The 16,003-nt window shown below is 28.3% G+C and overlaps 1 protein-coding gene across 1 annotated transcript in view; it reads right to left on the bottom strand.

Moving 5' to 3' along the window:
- Positions 1-16,003, bottom strand: part of Taf2 (TATA-box binding protein associated factor 2) — a 34,601-nt gene that overhangs the window by 9,793 nt on the left and 8,805 nt on the right. The window contains exons 5-12 of the mRNA XM_067052014.1: positions 15,330-15,551; positions 12,797-13,010; positions 10,088-10,339; positions 9,166-9,374; positions 5,498-5,737; positions 3,206-3,458; positions 816-956; positions 492-685 (exon numbers count right to left, since the gene is read on the bottom strand). Of these exons, the coding sequence (XP_066908115.1) occupies positions 492-685; positions 816-956; positions 3,206-3,458; positions 5,498-5,737; positions 9,166-9,374; positions 10,088-10,339; positions 12,797-13,010; positions 15,330-15,551 (1,725 nt within the window). The remainder of the gene's footprint in view (positions 1-491; positions 686-815; positions 957-3,205; positions 3,459-5,497; positions 5,738-9,165; positions 9,375-10,087; positions 10,340-12,796; positions 13,011-15,329; positions 15,552-16,003) is intronic.

Genomic DNA, 16,003 nt, shown 5'->3' with positions numbered 1-16,003 from the left:
ATATTCCTTTCATCTTCACACACGGTCAATCAATAATCTTCCAATACAATTTATTTATTTTTAATGTTATTTACCAATGCAGTACCTAATTTCTTTATTATTTAGCACATTTATTTCTTTTTTTATATTTATTTTTCCTCCCCATATTTTTTCTAGAAAATTATTTTCAAAACGGATTACCATCTTATACATGCAAGCAACCTTTTTTTTTAGGAAATATGGTACAGTCTGTTTTAATAAAATTAATTTCCCATTATCTATATTAATTATACTTAAAACGATTACATCAAAGGCTAATTATTTAACTGATAAACAACATTTGTCCCTATACTTTAGTAAGAGGCTGATGTTTAGGTGTACTACAGAAAAGGTTTTTAAATGGTTTTTACCATCCAATTTTAGTTCTGTAGTTAATCACCTAAATTAAAAGTAAACTAACATTAATTATAAGTAATAAAATATAATGATAAAATAAATGTTAATATTGTTACCCATGATGTACGACGGATATGACCGGTGTTATTGTTTCACCCAGAGCTTCGATCAATGCCGCTCTGTAGTAATTATCAGAAAATTTGTTTTTACTATTATCATTATATTTGAATAAATCAAGTAGAAACCTAATGACTTCTGGTGGGCATATTCCATGAGCGTTCCTTAAACCAGCCATTGCTACTGGAATAGTCTGGATAAATAGAAAACAAAAACACAGCAAGTCAGACAGGAATATATTAATTTTAATATTTATTTCTTATCTAGAAAACTTAAATTTCTTTTTAAAAAATTGAAAAAATTCTGAACTTTGGATAACTTACTTTCTGGAGAAAATAATGCTGTAAGTTAGTAAAATTATTTTGTTTGATTATATGCGGGCAGGAAAAAGATCCAAAAAGTTTTCGAAATATAGCCAGCATTGCAGGAGGTCCGGCCCAATTAGTGACCATACAATTTGCAACCTAAACAAAATTCAATAATATTAATTGATCATTAGATAATTATTTATATATAAACAATAAATGTTATTACTTATTATTAAATAACAAAATTTATAAAGAATTTATTTATTTATTCATAAAATTTATATAAATAAATTTATTAACATTGCATCAATAAAAAATAAATAAGGATTGTCTAAGAATATTATTATATTTTTGTTATTCTTAAAAAGGTTCGCTCTTAAAAATAAAAACTACCTTATATGTATATTTTTTTTTTCTTGTTCGAGACTGCTTGTTTTATTAATAATAACAAAAACTATCCAAATAGTCACAACCTTCTTTATTAAAACATATTACAAGTCCAACATTTCGGCCATCATCGAAGAGAATCTTAATTTTAGTATTACAGCCTCACATTAATTTATTAAAATTTGCAGGCTATAGTGCCGAAGTCAATTTAACACATTTAACGTAGTTTTTTTTAATCTAATATCATTGACTAATCACAACACTATTACATACTGTGTATAATGTTCATTTTAACCGTGTTAAATTGACTTGGGGGCATAATAGCCTGCAAATTGTAATAAACCAATGTGAGGCTGTGATACTAACATTAAGATTGTCCTCGATGATGGCCAAATCGGCCAATACGTTAAACATGTAATATATTTTAATAAAGAAGGTTTTTATTATTATTAATAAAAACTACTCTCAATAATGAAATTATATTTTCAACATCAGATGAAATAAGTCAAAAATTAAAATGGATCAAGGGATTTGTAGATTGCTTAAAATTAAACCTTTGGCAGAAGGTATAAAGTATCGGCGAAAATGAAAACCAACTTAAGAACTAAATTTCCCAGCACAAAACTTCTATCAACTCCTGCAACCCACTTGCTTCTAAATTACCAGAACACGCCTTAAACCTGAATCATACTTTTAATTTAGCAATCTTTCAATTCTTGCCACTGTCCCGAACCATAAAAAACGTCTTATCTCGGAGTCCATTTACATAAATTTAACAGAGAATTCCGTCAATCATAAAATTCATAAATACTGCATCTCCCTTACATACCGACACATTTTGAACCTAATAAAACCCTCATAATACTTATTTTCTCTTTGTTCTGCATTCCAGAAGCCCACTTTCTTGTCATATCTTTTATTCTTGTTTTTCTAAATTCTCACCCCATATTTAATTATTTTTATATTTACTATTCTTCCTTTTTCATTTATACTCATGTATCTTATTTTTTTATTTATATTCATATGTTATCTACTTAAGTGTACTTATATTAATTACTTTATTATTAATTTTCTATCATATAATTTACATAACTCTGTATCCCCACTCATTTGGTATATTGTCTTTCTTAATTACTTTTTATCTTTTATCTTTCAAATGTAACCTATCTGCCAACCGCCATATTCCCCTCCTGCTCTTCTATGCTGTTGGCCTTCTCATCCGCCTTCAGCTCATTCATTAGCTTTACTCCCATTCAGTAAGGTGGGTGTACTATGTTGTTCATTATTTTCTTTTTGTCTTGACCTTTATTTAATTCTCATTTTCTTTATTTTTCCGTTTTTAATGTGCACTGTATTTTTATATTTCTTTTTTATCTGTTATTATTTCCATTTTTATTAATTGTCTAATACTTTTTTGTAATTCTTGTTTATTTATACTTTTCACTGTACATCTCATTTAGATTTTCTTAAATTGGTTTATTTTTACATACATTTTCACGTACTTTAAATCATATTTAGGCACACCTCAGTGTATTTTTATTTCATCTTATTTTATTCCCTTACTTTGTTACTTAATTTTAGTTGTTTGTATCTTTTTTAGCCCTAACGAAGCCCTGGAAAGTGGAGTGAAAAGTTGGCTTACAATAATCAGTTTAATTACTATTTGAGTTTTTTTTTTTTACCAACCCAGACCATCTTCCTTTTATATACAGGCTTAAATGTTTCAAATTCAGATAAGATTTAGTTTTAGTAATCCTTACTTACAAACAACTTTACATTAAAGGTTACAAGTAAACATGTTAGGAAGTATAATTTTTAACTTACTTCACCTAAAATATTAAATATACCTTGTTATTTAAAAAGACAGTCTTTACTCCTGGATTTGAATTTTCATCAATAAAACAAATATCGTGTAAAATAAATAAATTAAGATTCTTTAAAACACTTTTTCATTCTTATAACCTGATTATCAATATTACAATAAAAACATTATAGAAAAAAAAAATTCTTTTCATCACCTTTGTCAAACAGTGAGCTGCTGCACACCTAACTTTTACATATGTTTGATCGTTCTCAATCGTATCGGTTAACGCCATTCGGGTTGAAGGCGTCGGAAATCTTTCCAAAGCCAGTATTGCTTCAAACTGTGCAGTCACGTCTCTTTCGTGCCGCAGCTGATATTGCCACTGATAATCAGGCTGCTCAATGTTAGAAGAGCGTATAAGTGTCATATCGGGATCTAGTCTTATCCAAAGGACAGGAGAATCCGAACTATAAAATTAAAATAATAAGGATTAATTTTAAAATTATATATTTTTATTAAATATTTACATGATAGTAATAGTATTATGTAAAACAAATAATATTCCATACCTGCTATAAATTATCCTAGTTATAGAAGTATCTATAATTTACTACATATAATTACACTCTTATTGATGAAGCCTGTATGCAATTGATCGCAAGGAAATGTTAGTTGCTCAATGACACACTCCTTTAAAAATATAATATTATGTGGATAACTATATTATATGCCACGCAGAACATCTCCATAATACTTTATTGTTGATACTAAAGTTTTCTAATTTCAATGAACATTTAAATCATTATCGGAAGGTCGTTAATTGACTGTGGTTAATTAATGAACAAATATGGTCCGGCTGCTGTAAAAAGAAAACTCAAATAGTAAAAATGATTTAGTAAGAGTCAATATTTCACCCCACTTTGTATGGCTTCTTCAGGGCTAAAACAAATATACAAAAAACTACAAATATACAAATAAGAGTATAAGATACCATGAAATATAAAGTAAACTCTGGTAGAATATGAAAAAATATATAAAAATAAGCAAAGTAAAGATGTTATAAAATCTTTTGTTTTTATTTCTCTTGTGTGTGTAATTGTCATTTTAACAAGAGTCGTTCTCCTCACTCTTATGCCTCTTCTCCATCTAACGCCATCTTTAATTTACTTTGAAATTTTTTTTTTACAATCTAACATAGTTTGAGAGTAGGGATAATGCCCATAATAAAAAAGATGGTTACACACATAAGAGAAATAAAAACAAAAAATTTTATAACATCTCTAATTTCCTTATTTTTATATCATTTTCACAATTTATTTTACATTCTACCATAGTTTACTTTATATTTTATGTTATCTTTTATTCTTTATAATATTTGTAGTTTTTGTATCTTGTTTTTAGCACTGAAGAAGCAATGTAAAGTGGAGTAAAACATTGGCTCTTATCATGGAGAAAGGAGAATATTAGGAGTAGTACACTTCCAGGGCGGGTGACGCCAGAAGGTGGGGTCTATTCATTTCGTAGGCGTGGCATCCAGTACGCCATATTTGATGCCAGAAATTGCTAGGGAGGGGAATTAAAAGATAATAAAAAATAAACAACTTTCTCAATTATATCAGAAACAATAATTTATTTGTATCGAACTTTATGTTTTAATGTTTTCCTTGAAAAAAAAATTATTTTTAATTAGCTGTTCCTTGAAAACATTAATTGAAAAACTGACCAAATTAATTAAATTTTAAATTTACTCCTTACTTTTCAGAACAATAAATATATTTTGGGATCCTTGATATTCACGTTGAAATGAGCCTGAAGATAACAGAGAAAGAAGTACGAATTTCTTGAGAACGGTTCAATGGATTTCCATTACAGATATACCAAATTATTGGAAATAACATTTACTATAACATCAATTCTCTAAAATCCCAATCAACTTCAACGTAAAGTTTCCTTCAAAGGGTGTGGCCTAATCCCCACTCCTTAGAGTCATTTTTGCTTAGAAGGAAGGTAGGGTGGATTATGGCACCCCTCAGGTTTTTATTAATTAGTTTTTATACTATTTGAGGGTTTTTTTTTTATTGTACCTGGACCATCTTAATTTATTAAATCTTTATTGTGACTATGATCAGGTTTCTCAGTATTTATGATTACCAAGCAACTTTATAAACAATAGATTGTTCTTTTAGAAAAGAACTTCTTTTCTAGATACAGTCAAAAATCAATCTCTTTTGTTTTCACGACCAAATGTGCTGTTTGGTTGTGAATGACGTGATCCTCGAAAGGAAGTCTCATTCAAATTGTTAGCTCACCTTTATATTTAAAAAAAAAAAAAGATAAACAATGTACAGATATTGCTTATGCCACAGTTTTTTCTCTATCAATTTGTCTATATAACATATTAGAGAAATACTATCTATACTTTTGTTTGTTACGATTAATATATTGACAAAACCAAATTAGATCAAAAGGTAATTTGTTTTATAATGATTAAATGTTTAATACTCACTCCATAGCGGTCAAATCCATATCCACTTCTTCACCAGTACACAACGGTATTTTCTTCTTCTTGTTCCTACGACTTTTAGAGTGACAGGTTAAATCAGCTTTTGCAACATTCCCTTCAATTTGAAGGTTATGCTTAAAAGTACCATCCAGTTCTTGAATTGTGACTAGTAAAGGGCCAACGTATTTTCTGATACCTCGCTGGGAGACGGCGTCTTGTCTTATTTCAAGTTCCACAGTGTTTCTAAAAGTATGGATGAATTACCTATCTATTTAATATTATTCAGAGGATCATATTATGACAATATCAAACAGTAATTTTTTGTTAATTTTGTTTAAAATAAATTATTTTATACTTGATGAGTTAATAGTTAACTGTGGATACATATAAATGATGAGAAAATGGTTGGGGTGCGGTCAATGAACACAAATAAGTTAAAAACTTATTTATTAGTGCCAACATTTCAGGCATAATTTCAAGCCTTCTTCAGGGCTAAGAGCAAAAAACAAGATAGCAACCATAACGAATAAAAGGAATAACAGAATGATTAGAAAATAACTAACAAAATAGATAGATAAACAGTGTTGAAAGAAAATGTATATAGTATTATAAGACTTAGAATATAATACTTATAATACTATATACATTATCTTTCAACATTGTTTATCAATCTACTTTGTTAGTTATTTTCTAATCATTCTGTAATTCCTTTTATTCATTATGGTTGCTATCTTGTTTTTGCTCTTAGCCCTGAAGAAGGCTTGAAATTATGCCTGAAATGTTGGCACTAATAAATATGTTTTTTCTTATTTGTGTTCTTCATTGAACGCACCCCAACCATTTTCTCATCACTTATGTTTTATATTTATAAACAATCAGAGTCAATCATTTTTCTCACCATACCAAAGAGTAACAATGTTGAGAGACACAAAAAAAAAAAATTATTTTGAAGCCTAGACCAGGGACCAAAAATGTACTTAAATTTTTTAGTAAACTTTAAAATAAAAGTTGCTACAAATTTTTATTCTTAAAATAGATAGATAACTGTTATTAATAATTTTTTTTTTTAAATTTACTGATATAAGTTTTAAAATAATTTTTATATAAAAAGATTATTCGATAACAATTATTGAGCACTTGATAAATAAAAATAGCTCTAAACTTAATGATATTTTACTGGAAGAGTCTTATGGAATTAAACTGGATTTAGTGAATGACACAATTCTTCCTTATTTCAAATACGATAATTTATTTCATATCATCAGCAACAACGTTTCGGGAAATTTCCCCCATCTTCAGGTTGTTGATAACAATAACCTATAATTTTCTCCTTTATTGTCATTCTTGCTAATATATAATAATATTAATTTCATTTAATGAATAAAAACTATTTTATTGTTACTAGTCATACATTTTAGAAGAATAATTGACCCGAAATGTTGTTGCTGATATGAAATAAATTATTGTATTTGAAATAAGGAAGAATTGTGTCATTCACTAAATCCAGTTTAAAAATAGCTCTGTTTTCAACACATATTTATTTCATTTTTGAAGTTTCGAGGATACTGTGTCTATCTCCTCAGCACAATACAATTCACTACTGGTTTTGACTTTAGGCAATAATAAATTTAAAAAAAGTATAGGTCATATAGTCGCTCTTTGAATAAATTTTAGTTCAACTCTTTACACAATAATTGTTTTACCAGTTAGTTAATTTTCAGACATGCTAAGGTCCTTTTAATATATTTTTATAAGTACAGAAAGTGAAAATGCTATAGATTTTAAGTTAACAATGAAATTTAAAAACTTTGAAGTAATTTTAATTGTTTTTCACAAAAATAATAATTAATTTGTTATTAAAACTGTTATAAAACAGTCTAAACAAAACTATGTTTAGTGCTATTATAAACAAAATATAATTTCTAACTAACGTATTGGACAAAGATAGTTGACCTTATGAAGTAGATTGGAGGAAGACAGTCCAGGTGGCGGTCAATAAAGGTTTCAAAATAGTAACAGTAAACTATTAATTATTAACTATTTATTGTTAACTATAAGTTTTATGGAATATCTATATTTTTAATTTCTTTATTACGTACTTACTCCTATATCGAGGTTTGTTTATATACTTGTATTTATAAGTGTAATAATGAAAATAAAATGTGTAAGTAATGTACATTATAAAACATTTAATTTAAGATGAAGTATTCTAATATAGATAAAAAAAAGAGTAAAGGACAATGTAACTACTCGAAAGATGGTTCATTGTGAAGATGAAGAAAGAGCTCTGAAACATTGATAACGGAGAATGTATGTAATAAAGAAATTAAAATGAAGCATGTTTCACAAAACTTACTTAGTATAAAACAAAAAACCTTATCATTGAAAAAAATTACAAAAATAATATAATTGTTATTACTTATTTGAAATAAGAATTAATTAGTAATTAAATAATTATATACATGAAAAATGAAAATCTGTATCGCTATGGATACGACCCTTATTCATGAATGAACCATTCATAAATAAATATCGTATCCATGGCAATTTTAGCTATTAGTTTCATAGTTGCCCAACTCTGGCTAGAACCAATAAAGGGGTTTAGAACGTTGTAAAGGAGTAGTTTCTTCAACAACGGTTATTCAAAGAGGTGATTTGCTCATAATCCTGTTCAACCACCACATTTTTACCTAATTTACTTACTCACTTTACAGATGCTGAGTGGACCCTAGAGGGTTTCCTGAACCCACAGGGTTGACTCACAGCAACAGTAACAGAATAAATAATTATCTGCCATAGCCGGATTCAAACTCATGTCCTTGGAGTTAATAGCACAGTGCCTTATCCACTGAACCATTCTCCTCTCCAATTATATACATAAGCATGTAAAATATGTAATGCATACTTTTTATTTAATATAAATTTTCTAATATATTAAGCAGAAAACAGTATTATATAACTTTTTCCCAAAATAAGTAGTTTATACATTCATGTTTTATGGCTTGTGTCATTGTAATTCAATGAATAGTGCTGATGGATAATAAAATTAGTGTTCGTATTTGGAGTGGAGGGGTTACATAATATAGGGGTTCGAATGCATTAAATATGTACCTGGTTTTCCATTATTGAGAAGTATCCATTAAGAAAAAATTTAAACTAACAAAATTTGTGACTAATATTAAAATTTCAAAGATCATTTATAGACTTAAATTAAATATTGCGGTGTTTTTAGTTGAACATAGAGGAGAAGATAGATCACCATAGATTGATCTGAGGAGAGGATAGTTCACTGTAGATTGACATGAGAAGATGGTTGGGAGTGCAGTTAGTAAAGGTATGCAAATAAGTAAAACTTATTTATTTGTGCCATTTTTTGAGTCATGACTCTTGAGGGCCACTCCGCACGAGTCACTCTGTATGCATATAAAATAATATATAGCAGGACAGATTCAATTATTTTGTTTTTAATACATTTTATTGATATAATAATATAAATACCACTTTTAAATTAAGTTTTGTATTGCATTTTAATTTTGACCTAATACATAAGTTAAATTAATATCGCAAGTTCTTTCTTTTATACACCCCGAATTAACCGGCTCTCCCTCTTAACAAGTGATGTCTGTATACTAAGCTCTCAATTAATTTACTAAATAAAATAATATATTTACCTTTTCCTGTTAAAAATGAATGATAAATGAAACTTGGCATGCCCGCCTGTGCGAACCCATTGATCAATAAAAACAGCCATGTCTTTACCAGTCACAGTAAATATAGCTTTAGCAAAAGTATTGGTGCTAATAAGCATATGCGACCACTGACCAGAAGCAGACTTCAATACCGAAGCGTTTGATGCTAAAGACAAATGTTTGTTCAAGACCTACGGAAACAGAAAACATTACAAAAAACTTAAAATAAAACACATAATCCTATCAAACCACTACATTTTAAGTAATATTTCCCTCAACTTTCTAAGCAATAGAAATAACTTCAGATATTTTTTAAAACTATCTCTAATTAATATCCAATCTCTTATATTATATCAGTCTTACCAATATCAGTTATATTATTTTACATAAAAAAAAAAATTGTGTTGGCAAGAGGGTGAAACTATGTAAGTCAAAAATCTAACTTTTAGAATAAATGGCTTTCACATGTTTTTATTGTATATTAAAGCTCACTTACAATTTTACTATCTAATTAAACAATTATATGTTAATACATAATGATGAATTCTTCATTTAGGTTGTTAAGCAGCTATGAGGTTCAATTTAAAATGCAGGGATGAAGACTTGAATTTATGTTATTTTTTTCCTGCTTACACTATATTGAAAAAATAATAGTCATCACAACAGATTACATATAAATTACAGTTATACATTTGAGCAACGAATAGTACAATTAAATTTGTAAAATGGGGGTTGGGTCCGCCATTCCAGGGGGGGTACCCCTCCCCTTAGTTTTCTAATAAAATAAAAATGTTAGGAAATTCTTTTTTTTTTGAAAAGTTAGATTTTTTACATACAGAGTTTCACATTTTTGCCCATGATACAATACTGGTCACTCTTTATATTAACAAAAGAGATTATTTACTTGTAAAAGCAGCTCATAGCCGATCCTATGCTCAAGCATCCTGATGACTAGATGAGCCTTCTTCCTCATTGTTTCCATGTACAGTGGGGATATCGTATACAAATTTTTGATAGGGAAGTGGAATCCTGGATCAACCGCTTTAGGAGTAGCAGCCGGCATGTTCCCCGCAATTGGAAGAGGAGCTGGTGGCTGGCTAGGATCCATTATGATCCCTCCGAAGTCCTCTTCATATTTAACTACATCTTGTAGCTCCTATATCGATAAACACAACTCATTAATTGGTACAAAATATGTTAAATAAAATGAAAACTGAATTATTCGTGTGGGTAGGCCAAATAATAAACAAATATTTTAATCTAAAAAAAGAAAATAATATTTTACCATTTGTATATTTTTATGAAAATGTGTATACAAATAAATGGTATTTTTTCTTATATCACATAATAAAACATACATTAGTATAAAAAATATTTCTTTTAGTAAAAACTCAACATTACCTGATATATGTTTTTTACATTAAATTTAAAAAAAAAAAACATTTTATTGAATAAAAGAAAAACGCCTTTTGTATCTCTTAAAATATTCATGTTACAGGACTAAGGAGCTTTCTCCATAGCAACAATATTAAGCTTCTATACATTTTATTACCTAATATAGTAAATTCCAACAGATTTCAATTTATTTTAAAACTATATTAAATAATATAGAAAATATTTTTCTATAAAATAAAATCTGAGAAAATTAAAAACCCTTAAAACTCCAATTATCCTTCATTAATTAATTAGATAATGTTTCCAACCCATTTCTTGTGCATTTTCAAATTTAATTCTTTCTGTTGGAACACTCCTCGATTTGTTGATAAACTTAATTTCATCAAATTGCATAATCTTGTCATTTTCAATCTATAATCCTAACTGCACTGTTAGGGGAGAGTAACAGTGCAGTTAGGAATATAGATTGAGCAATATTAAATACTGCCAAGATATATTAATGAAAATGACAAGAGTATGTAATTCGATGAAATTCAGTTTGAGAATGTTCTAATGCAAGGTTTTAGATTTGAAAATGGACAAAAAAATAAATCTAAAAAATCATCCAAGTGATTAATAAAGGATTATTGGAGTTATAATGGTTTTTAACTTCTCCAGGAATCATAATACAGAAGAATTTATAATCCTTAGAAAATAGTGAACACAATTATTTAGAAAGATACTAGAAAATACGTTTATATAAGATTTTAATTGTTATAAAAATTTATAAAAAAATTAAACTTTTACAAATTATTGTTGTTACATACAAATATTCTGTTATTAATCGCCAAACATTAAAATAATATAGTATTATCAAAATGGCAACGCCTATAAAAACTGGAATTTTCACAATTGGTTTATTTATATTTGTACGCAATAATTAATTATTATTTTCAAATGATTAAATAACCAAAAATTTAAAAATTATTTAGATAATATTTTTTAAGCTTTAGTTTAACTATACCAAAAATTCCATATTTTTTCTTCAATTCTCATAAATGATCACCATAAATGGTAGAGAAGAAACCCACAATAGGCTTCCATTTTGAAAAAAAATTTAATGGTCAAGAGGATAAGTCTAGGGTAATTTGTGACTACTGTTAAATTAAAAAGAAAAAGAAAGGAGTTATTTTAGGAAAAAAAGGTATATTAGGTTTTTCTTTAGACTTTGGTACAATAAATACGCAATATTTTATATTTTTCACTATCTTCAAAAACGAACAAGATAGTAACCAGAGTTGGGCAACTATGAAACTACTAGCTAAAATTGCCATGGATACAATATTTATTTATCAATGGTTCATTCATGAATGAGGATCGTATCCATGGCAACATTAGCTATTAGTTTTAGCTATAGCCCATCTCTGATAGCAACATACACTGCTACAACCCATGAAGGGTCAAGGGTTCAATATTTTGTAAGAAAGTACTGTTTGAACAACAGTTGTACAAGGAGTAAATTAGATCACTCTTAACTGCCAGATTTTTCCCCCACCAAGGGTACCCACTTTATGAGGCTAGTTAGACCCCAGGGGGCTAGCCGAACCCACAGGGTTGACTCACAGCTACAGAATACTAATTTTATCTAATAATACGGTAGCACTATTTTTAATTCATCATTAGTGGTAGAAGACAGTCATAAAAATGATCACTCAATCATTTACTCCGATGAAGTATTAAGAGATATATGGCATACCAACAAAAAAACACTGTGATACCTCATAAGTCAAAAAAATTAACGATAAAATTTTAATACATCATTCTTGAGATATACATCATTCTCAGTTACAAACCTGCCTTCTATGCCACAACCCCTGGTGAAGACCCGAAACTCAGGTCGAAACGTCGGCATAAAATAAATAAATATGGTTTTGTTTATTTATGTTGTTCTTTGCTGACCGCACCCCCCGAGACAAACTTCTCCAATCATTCTTGAGATATATTGTCTTAATTATAATTAGTAGGATAGATACATAATTTTTTCTGATTTCAAAAAGTCTCTAGAATGTACCATTTATTTTTACTTTTTTTAAATGGTATAAAGTTTGTTTAGGAATTATGAGATATCACAGCTCAAGCAATGACATCTTATAACTTATAACTGCTTGAACTTAATGTATAATAAAACTTACATACACAAATAAATAAATTATAAAAAAATAATAAATTAATGTATTACCTTTTGAATCCATTCTCTGTAGGCATTGCTTCCAAAACATTTTTTGGAATAAAGACCAGTGAGATAGGTAGCAATCCCTTTAGGTAGCCAAGCGTCTGACCAATTCTGCATCGAGATGAAACAGCCAAAAAATTGCTCGGCCACTGCTTGAGCCATTGCTGTGCGAGTGATATAAGTTTGGTCAACTATAGAACTGGGGTGAAGGAGATTTGTGCTGAAAAATAAACAAATAAAGATTTTAAAAACAAAAGCAGCATGGCATTTTTCTAAACGAACCTCATCTGTATATTTTTACCCAATTTTTATTTCTATTAGCAATACAAAAACTTTTCACCTTCGTCTGAAGTAAGACCACTTACAAGACAAATGTACTTTTCCAACTACATAAAAATAAATAAAACATATAGGTTAAAACCTTATGAGGGCTAGTTGCATTAATCTCTAGTAAAACTACATTATGTATAACTTAGATTTGTCCAAGAGTTTAGTAAAACTCCGGTAACTTAGTGACCTTTTTCTGGTTTAGTTAGTGTAAACCAGGTTACCAAGGTTACCTGAAACTGAGATAAATGTCAGTAGATTGCGCTAAGGTTCTCGATAATTCAAATCAAATATTGGTCGAACTTCATAATTATTGTTTTTTATCATGGTTTTTGTTGTTATTACTTACCTGTATCATATTATAGTTACGATAAAACTACATAAATTTTTAATCAATGAATCATAATTTATTATTACAAGTGATGAAATCCTTTTTTCAATTTATTTAAAATTTCCTCTATAGGAACAAATCATTGCTGCCAATAATAATGAATCAAAAGACAGTATTTTATGTAAAACTCAAATAACTTAAGTTTACATAAAACAAATAAAAAACTTGGAAAAGTATCTTGACTTTGTCGATGATGTTTTCTTATTTGTGCAATTACATTGAATTGTTGTTTCAGCATGAACAAGAGCAGTCCAAATTAAAGTTATAGTTTACCGCAAGATTTGAAGGTAAACTCTTCCAGTGCAATGGATAATTGTTGAGTTTACCAGAGATTTCACTAATTGTAGTTTAAACTTTAATGGTGCAACCGGTCCTAAAAGTAATGTAAATAGGCAACAGTTTTATGTAAGTGATGTATGTCGAACCAATATCACACTTATCTTAACCATTCTAAATCTTCAAAATTCCTATTGTATCTCTTAAAAGGTTTGTAACTGAACTAAGGAGAATTCTCCAAGGTAATGACATTTATCTTTCACACTTTTTACTAAATAATATTGAAAATCTCTACAAATTAAAATTTGATTCAAAAACATTAAATTCTTATGATAAAAACTAGGGGGTACAACCTAACAATTTGAGAATATTACAAGAAAATCTAAGAAAATTCACAGCCTCATATCCAACTATTTAAAAATTTGTGCTGGCTATTCCGCCCAGGTCTAATAAAGCCTTGATGTTAGGCTGTGAATTTATATTTAAGGTTAAGCTATGCTAATTTATCAGGAATAATGTTGTCTAAAAAAGTTAATAATGATTCTATAATGAAAGCTGTTATTTAATACATTTTCTTTGAGGATGGCAAGCTTGGACATTTTGATTATTAATAAACAGTGTTGAGACATAATTGGATACTATGTATTATATTTAATTATAATATCAGTCTCGAACAAGTTATAAGATTATATATTGTAATATCCTCTTTTTTAATACATAGTTTATATTTATATATAAAAGGTTTTGGGTACGTTTTTATTTTATGTATATTGTTTCAGTATTGTTTATTTGTTATTTTAAATCAAAAAGCAAGCTAACCAGTTTTCATTGTCTAAAATAAATACGTTGTTCAAAGCAAGAAAGATGGCGGTGCGCGTCCTTCTGAAGTGTTCGTTGGGTTGTTTGTGTTTGATAACATGGATTGAAATTTTTCAACTTTTGTTGTTCCTATGCAGTAATTATTGAAAAGTAATAATCAAAGAAGAAATGGAAGAAAGTAACAATTATCAATAAACTATTTAAATCGTAAATCATAGCAAGTAAAGCAGAGTGATTGTACTGCAATAGATTAATTTTTGGATCGACCAGTGAACATTGAAGATAGAAGAGAGGAAACTAGGACTCTTGATTTTGCTGGCTTGGGGAGAAGACGTCCGTTCGGGTAGAAGCGGGAAGGACTGGAAGCCATTGGTGAGTTGGATAGCATCATGGACAAGAGAATTTCAACAGTAATATATCATCAAAGGAAGGTTGTGTAATTGGTTAGTTTTGTTCTAACTGAAATTTATTGTATTTGTAGAATATCTATTAATTAAGTTTAAGTGTTATTATTGGTAAAGTGTTGTCTGGTTCTGATTGCCAGGAAACCCGCCCTGAGAAAAGAGTCTCTTATGTTACAAAATTCTATTATCTGTTAAATATTAAAGTTTTTAATTTGAACCCAAACTATCTTTTAAGATATGAGAATTTAAGTTAAAAAATATTAAATTCCATTCATTTTATTTTAATAAATTTATGATTATTACAATATATAAAATAACATACCTTAATATACTCATTGTTGCATAGGAATGTGATAGTAAATCAATTTCATCAACAAAAACCTGTTTATAACAAGGATAAGGATAGCGATTGGAAAGCGTTTCTTCGTAAAATTCAAAGGCCTCGTGCATGTAACGGGCAGAAACTTTCAAATTTTCCATCAATCCAGGAAGGCAGAAATGTGTCACTTCATGCATGTATGGATCGACAAAGATTTCAAATGGCCTAGGAAAAAATTAAATTAAATATTACTCTTAAGGGATTTTAGTTAATTTTTTCAATATATTCTTAATAGGTATCATATATTTTCTATAAATATTTATTTATAAAGTAGAAATTTTTTTTTTTTTTTGCTAAACATCTGCTACTGAGTATTTCATAAATATAACCACTAGCTGGCTATGATAGGTGTATACCAGACATTAATTAGAAATTCATAATTTCTAATTAATTACTGAGGGATCTGCAGCAATAAGGAAGTAAAAAAGTCACTTCTCATGATGCCTGTTTTATTTTATTTCTTTAATATCATTTTTTTAATTATACTGCAAGATTTAAAAAAAATTATTTACCTTTCTTTGTCTTTAAAAACTTTTTTAATGACAAATTTGTATTAAAATAACATGTTTGATTCACATGAACATTTAACACTCATATAAGGAATTAATATTTATATA

Source organism: Halyomorpha halys, unplaced genomic scaffold (assembly GCF_000696795.3).
Source record: "Halyomorpha halys isolate HHAL.00 unplaced genomic scaffold, Hhal_1.1 Scaffold1300.1, whole genome shotgun sequence".
NCBI classification, from domain to species: domain Eukaryota; kingdom Metazoa; phylum Arthropoda; class Insecta; order Hemiptera; family Pentatomidae; genus Halyomorpha; species Halyomorpha halys.
The sequence above is the reverse complement of the archived record's forward strand: the minus strand, read 5'-3'. Positions and strand labels throughout refer to the sequence as shown.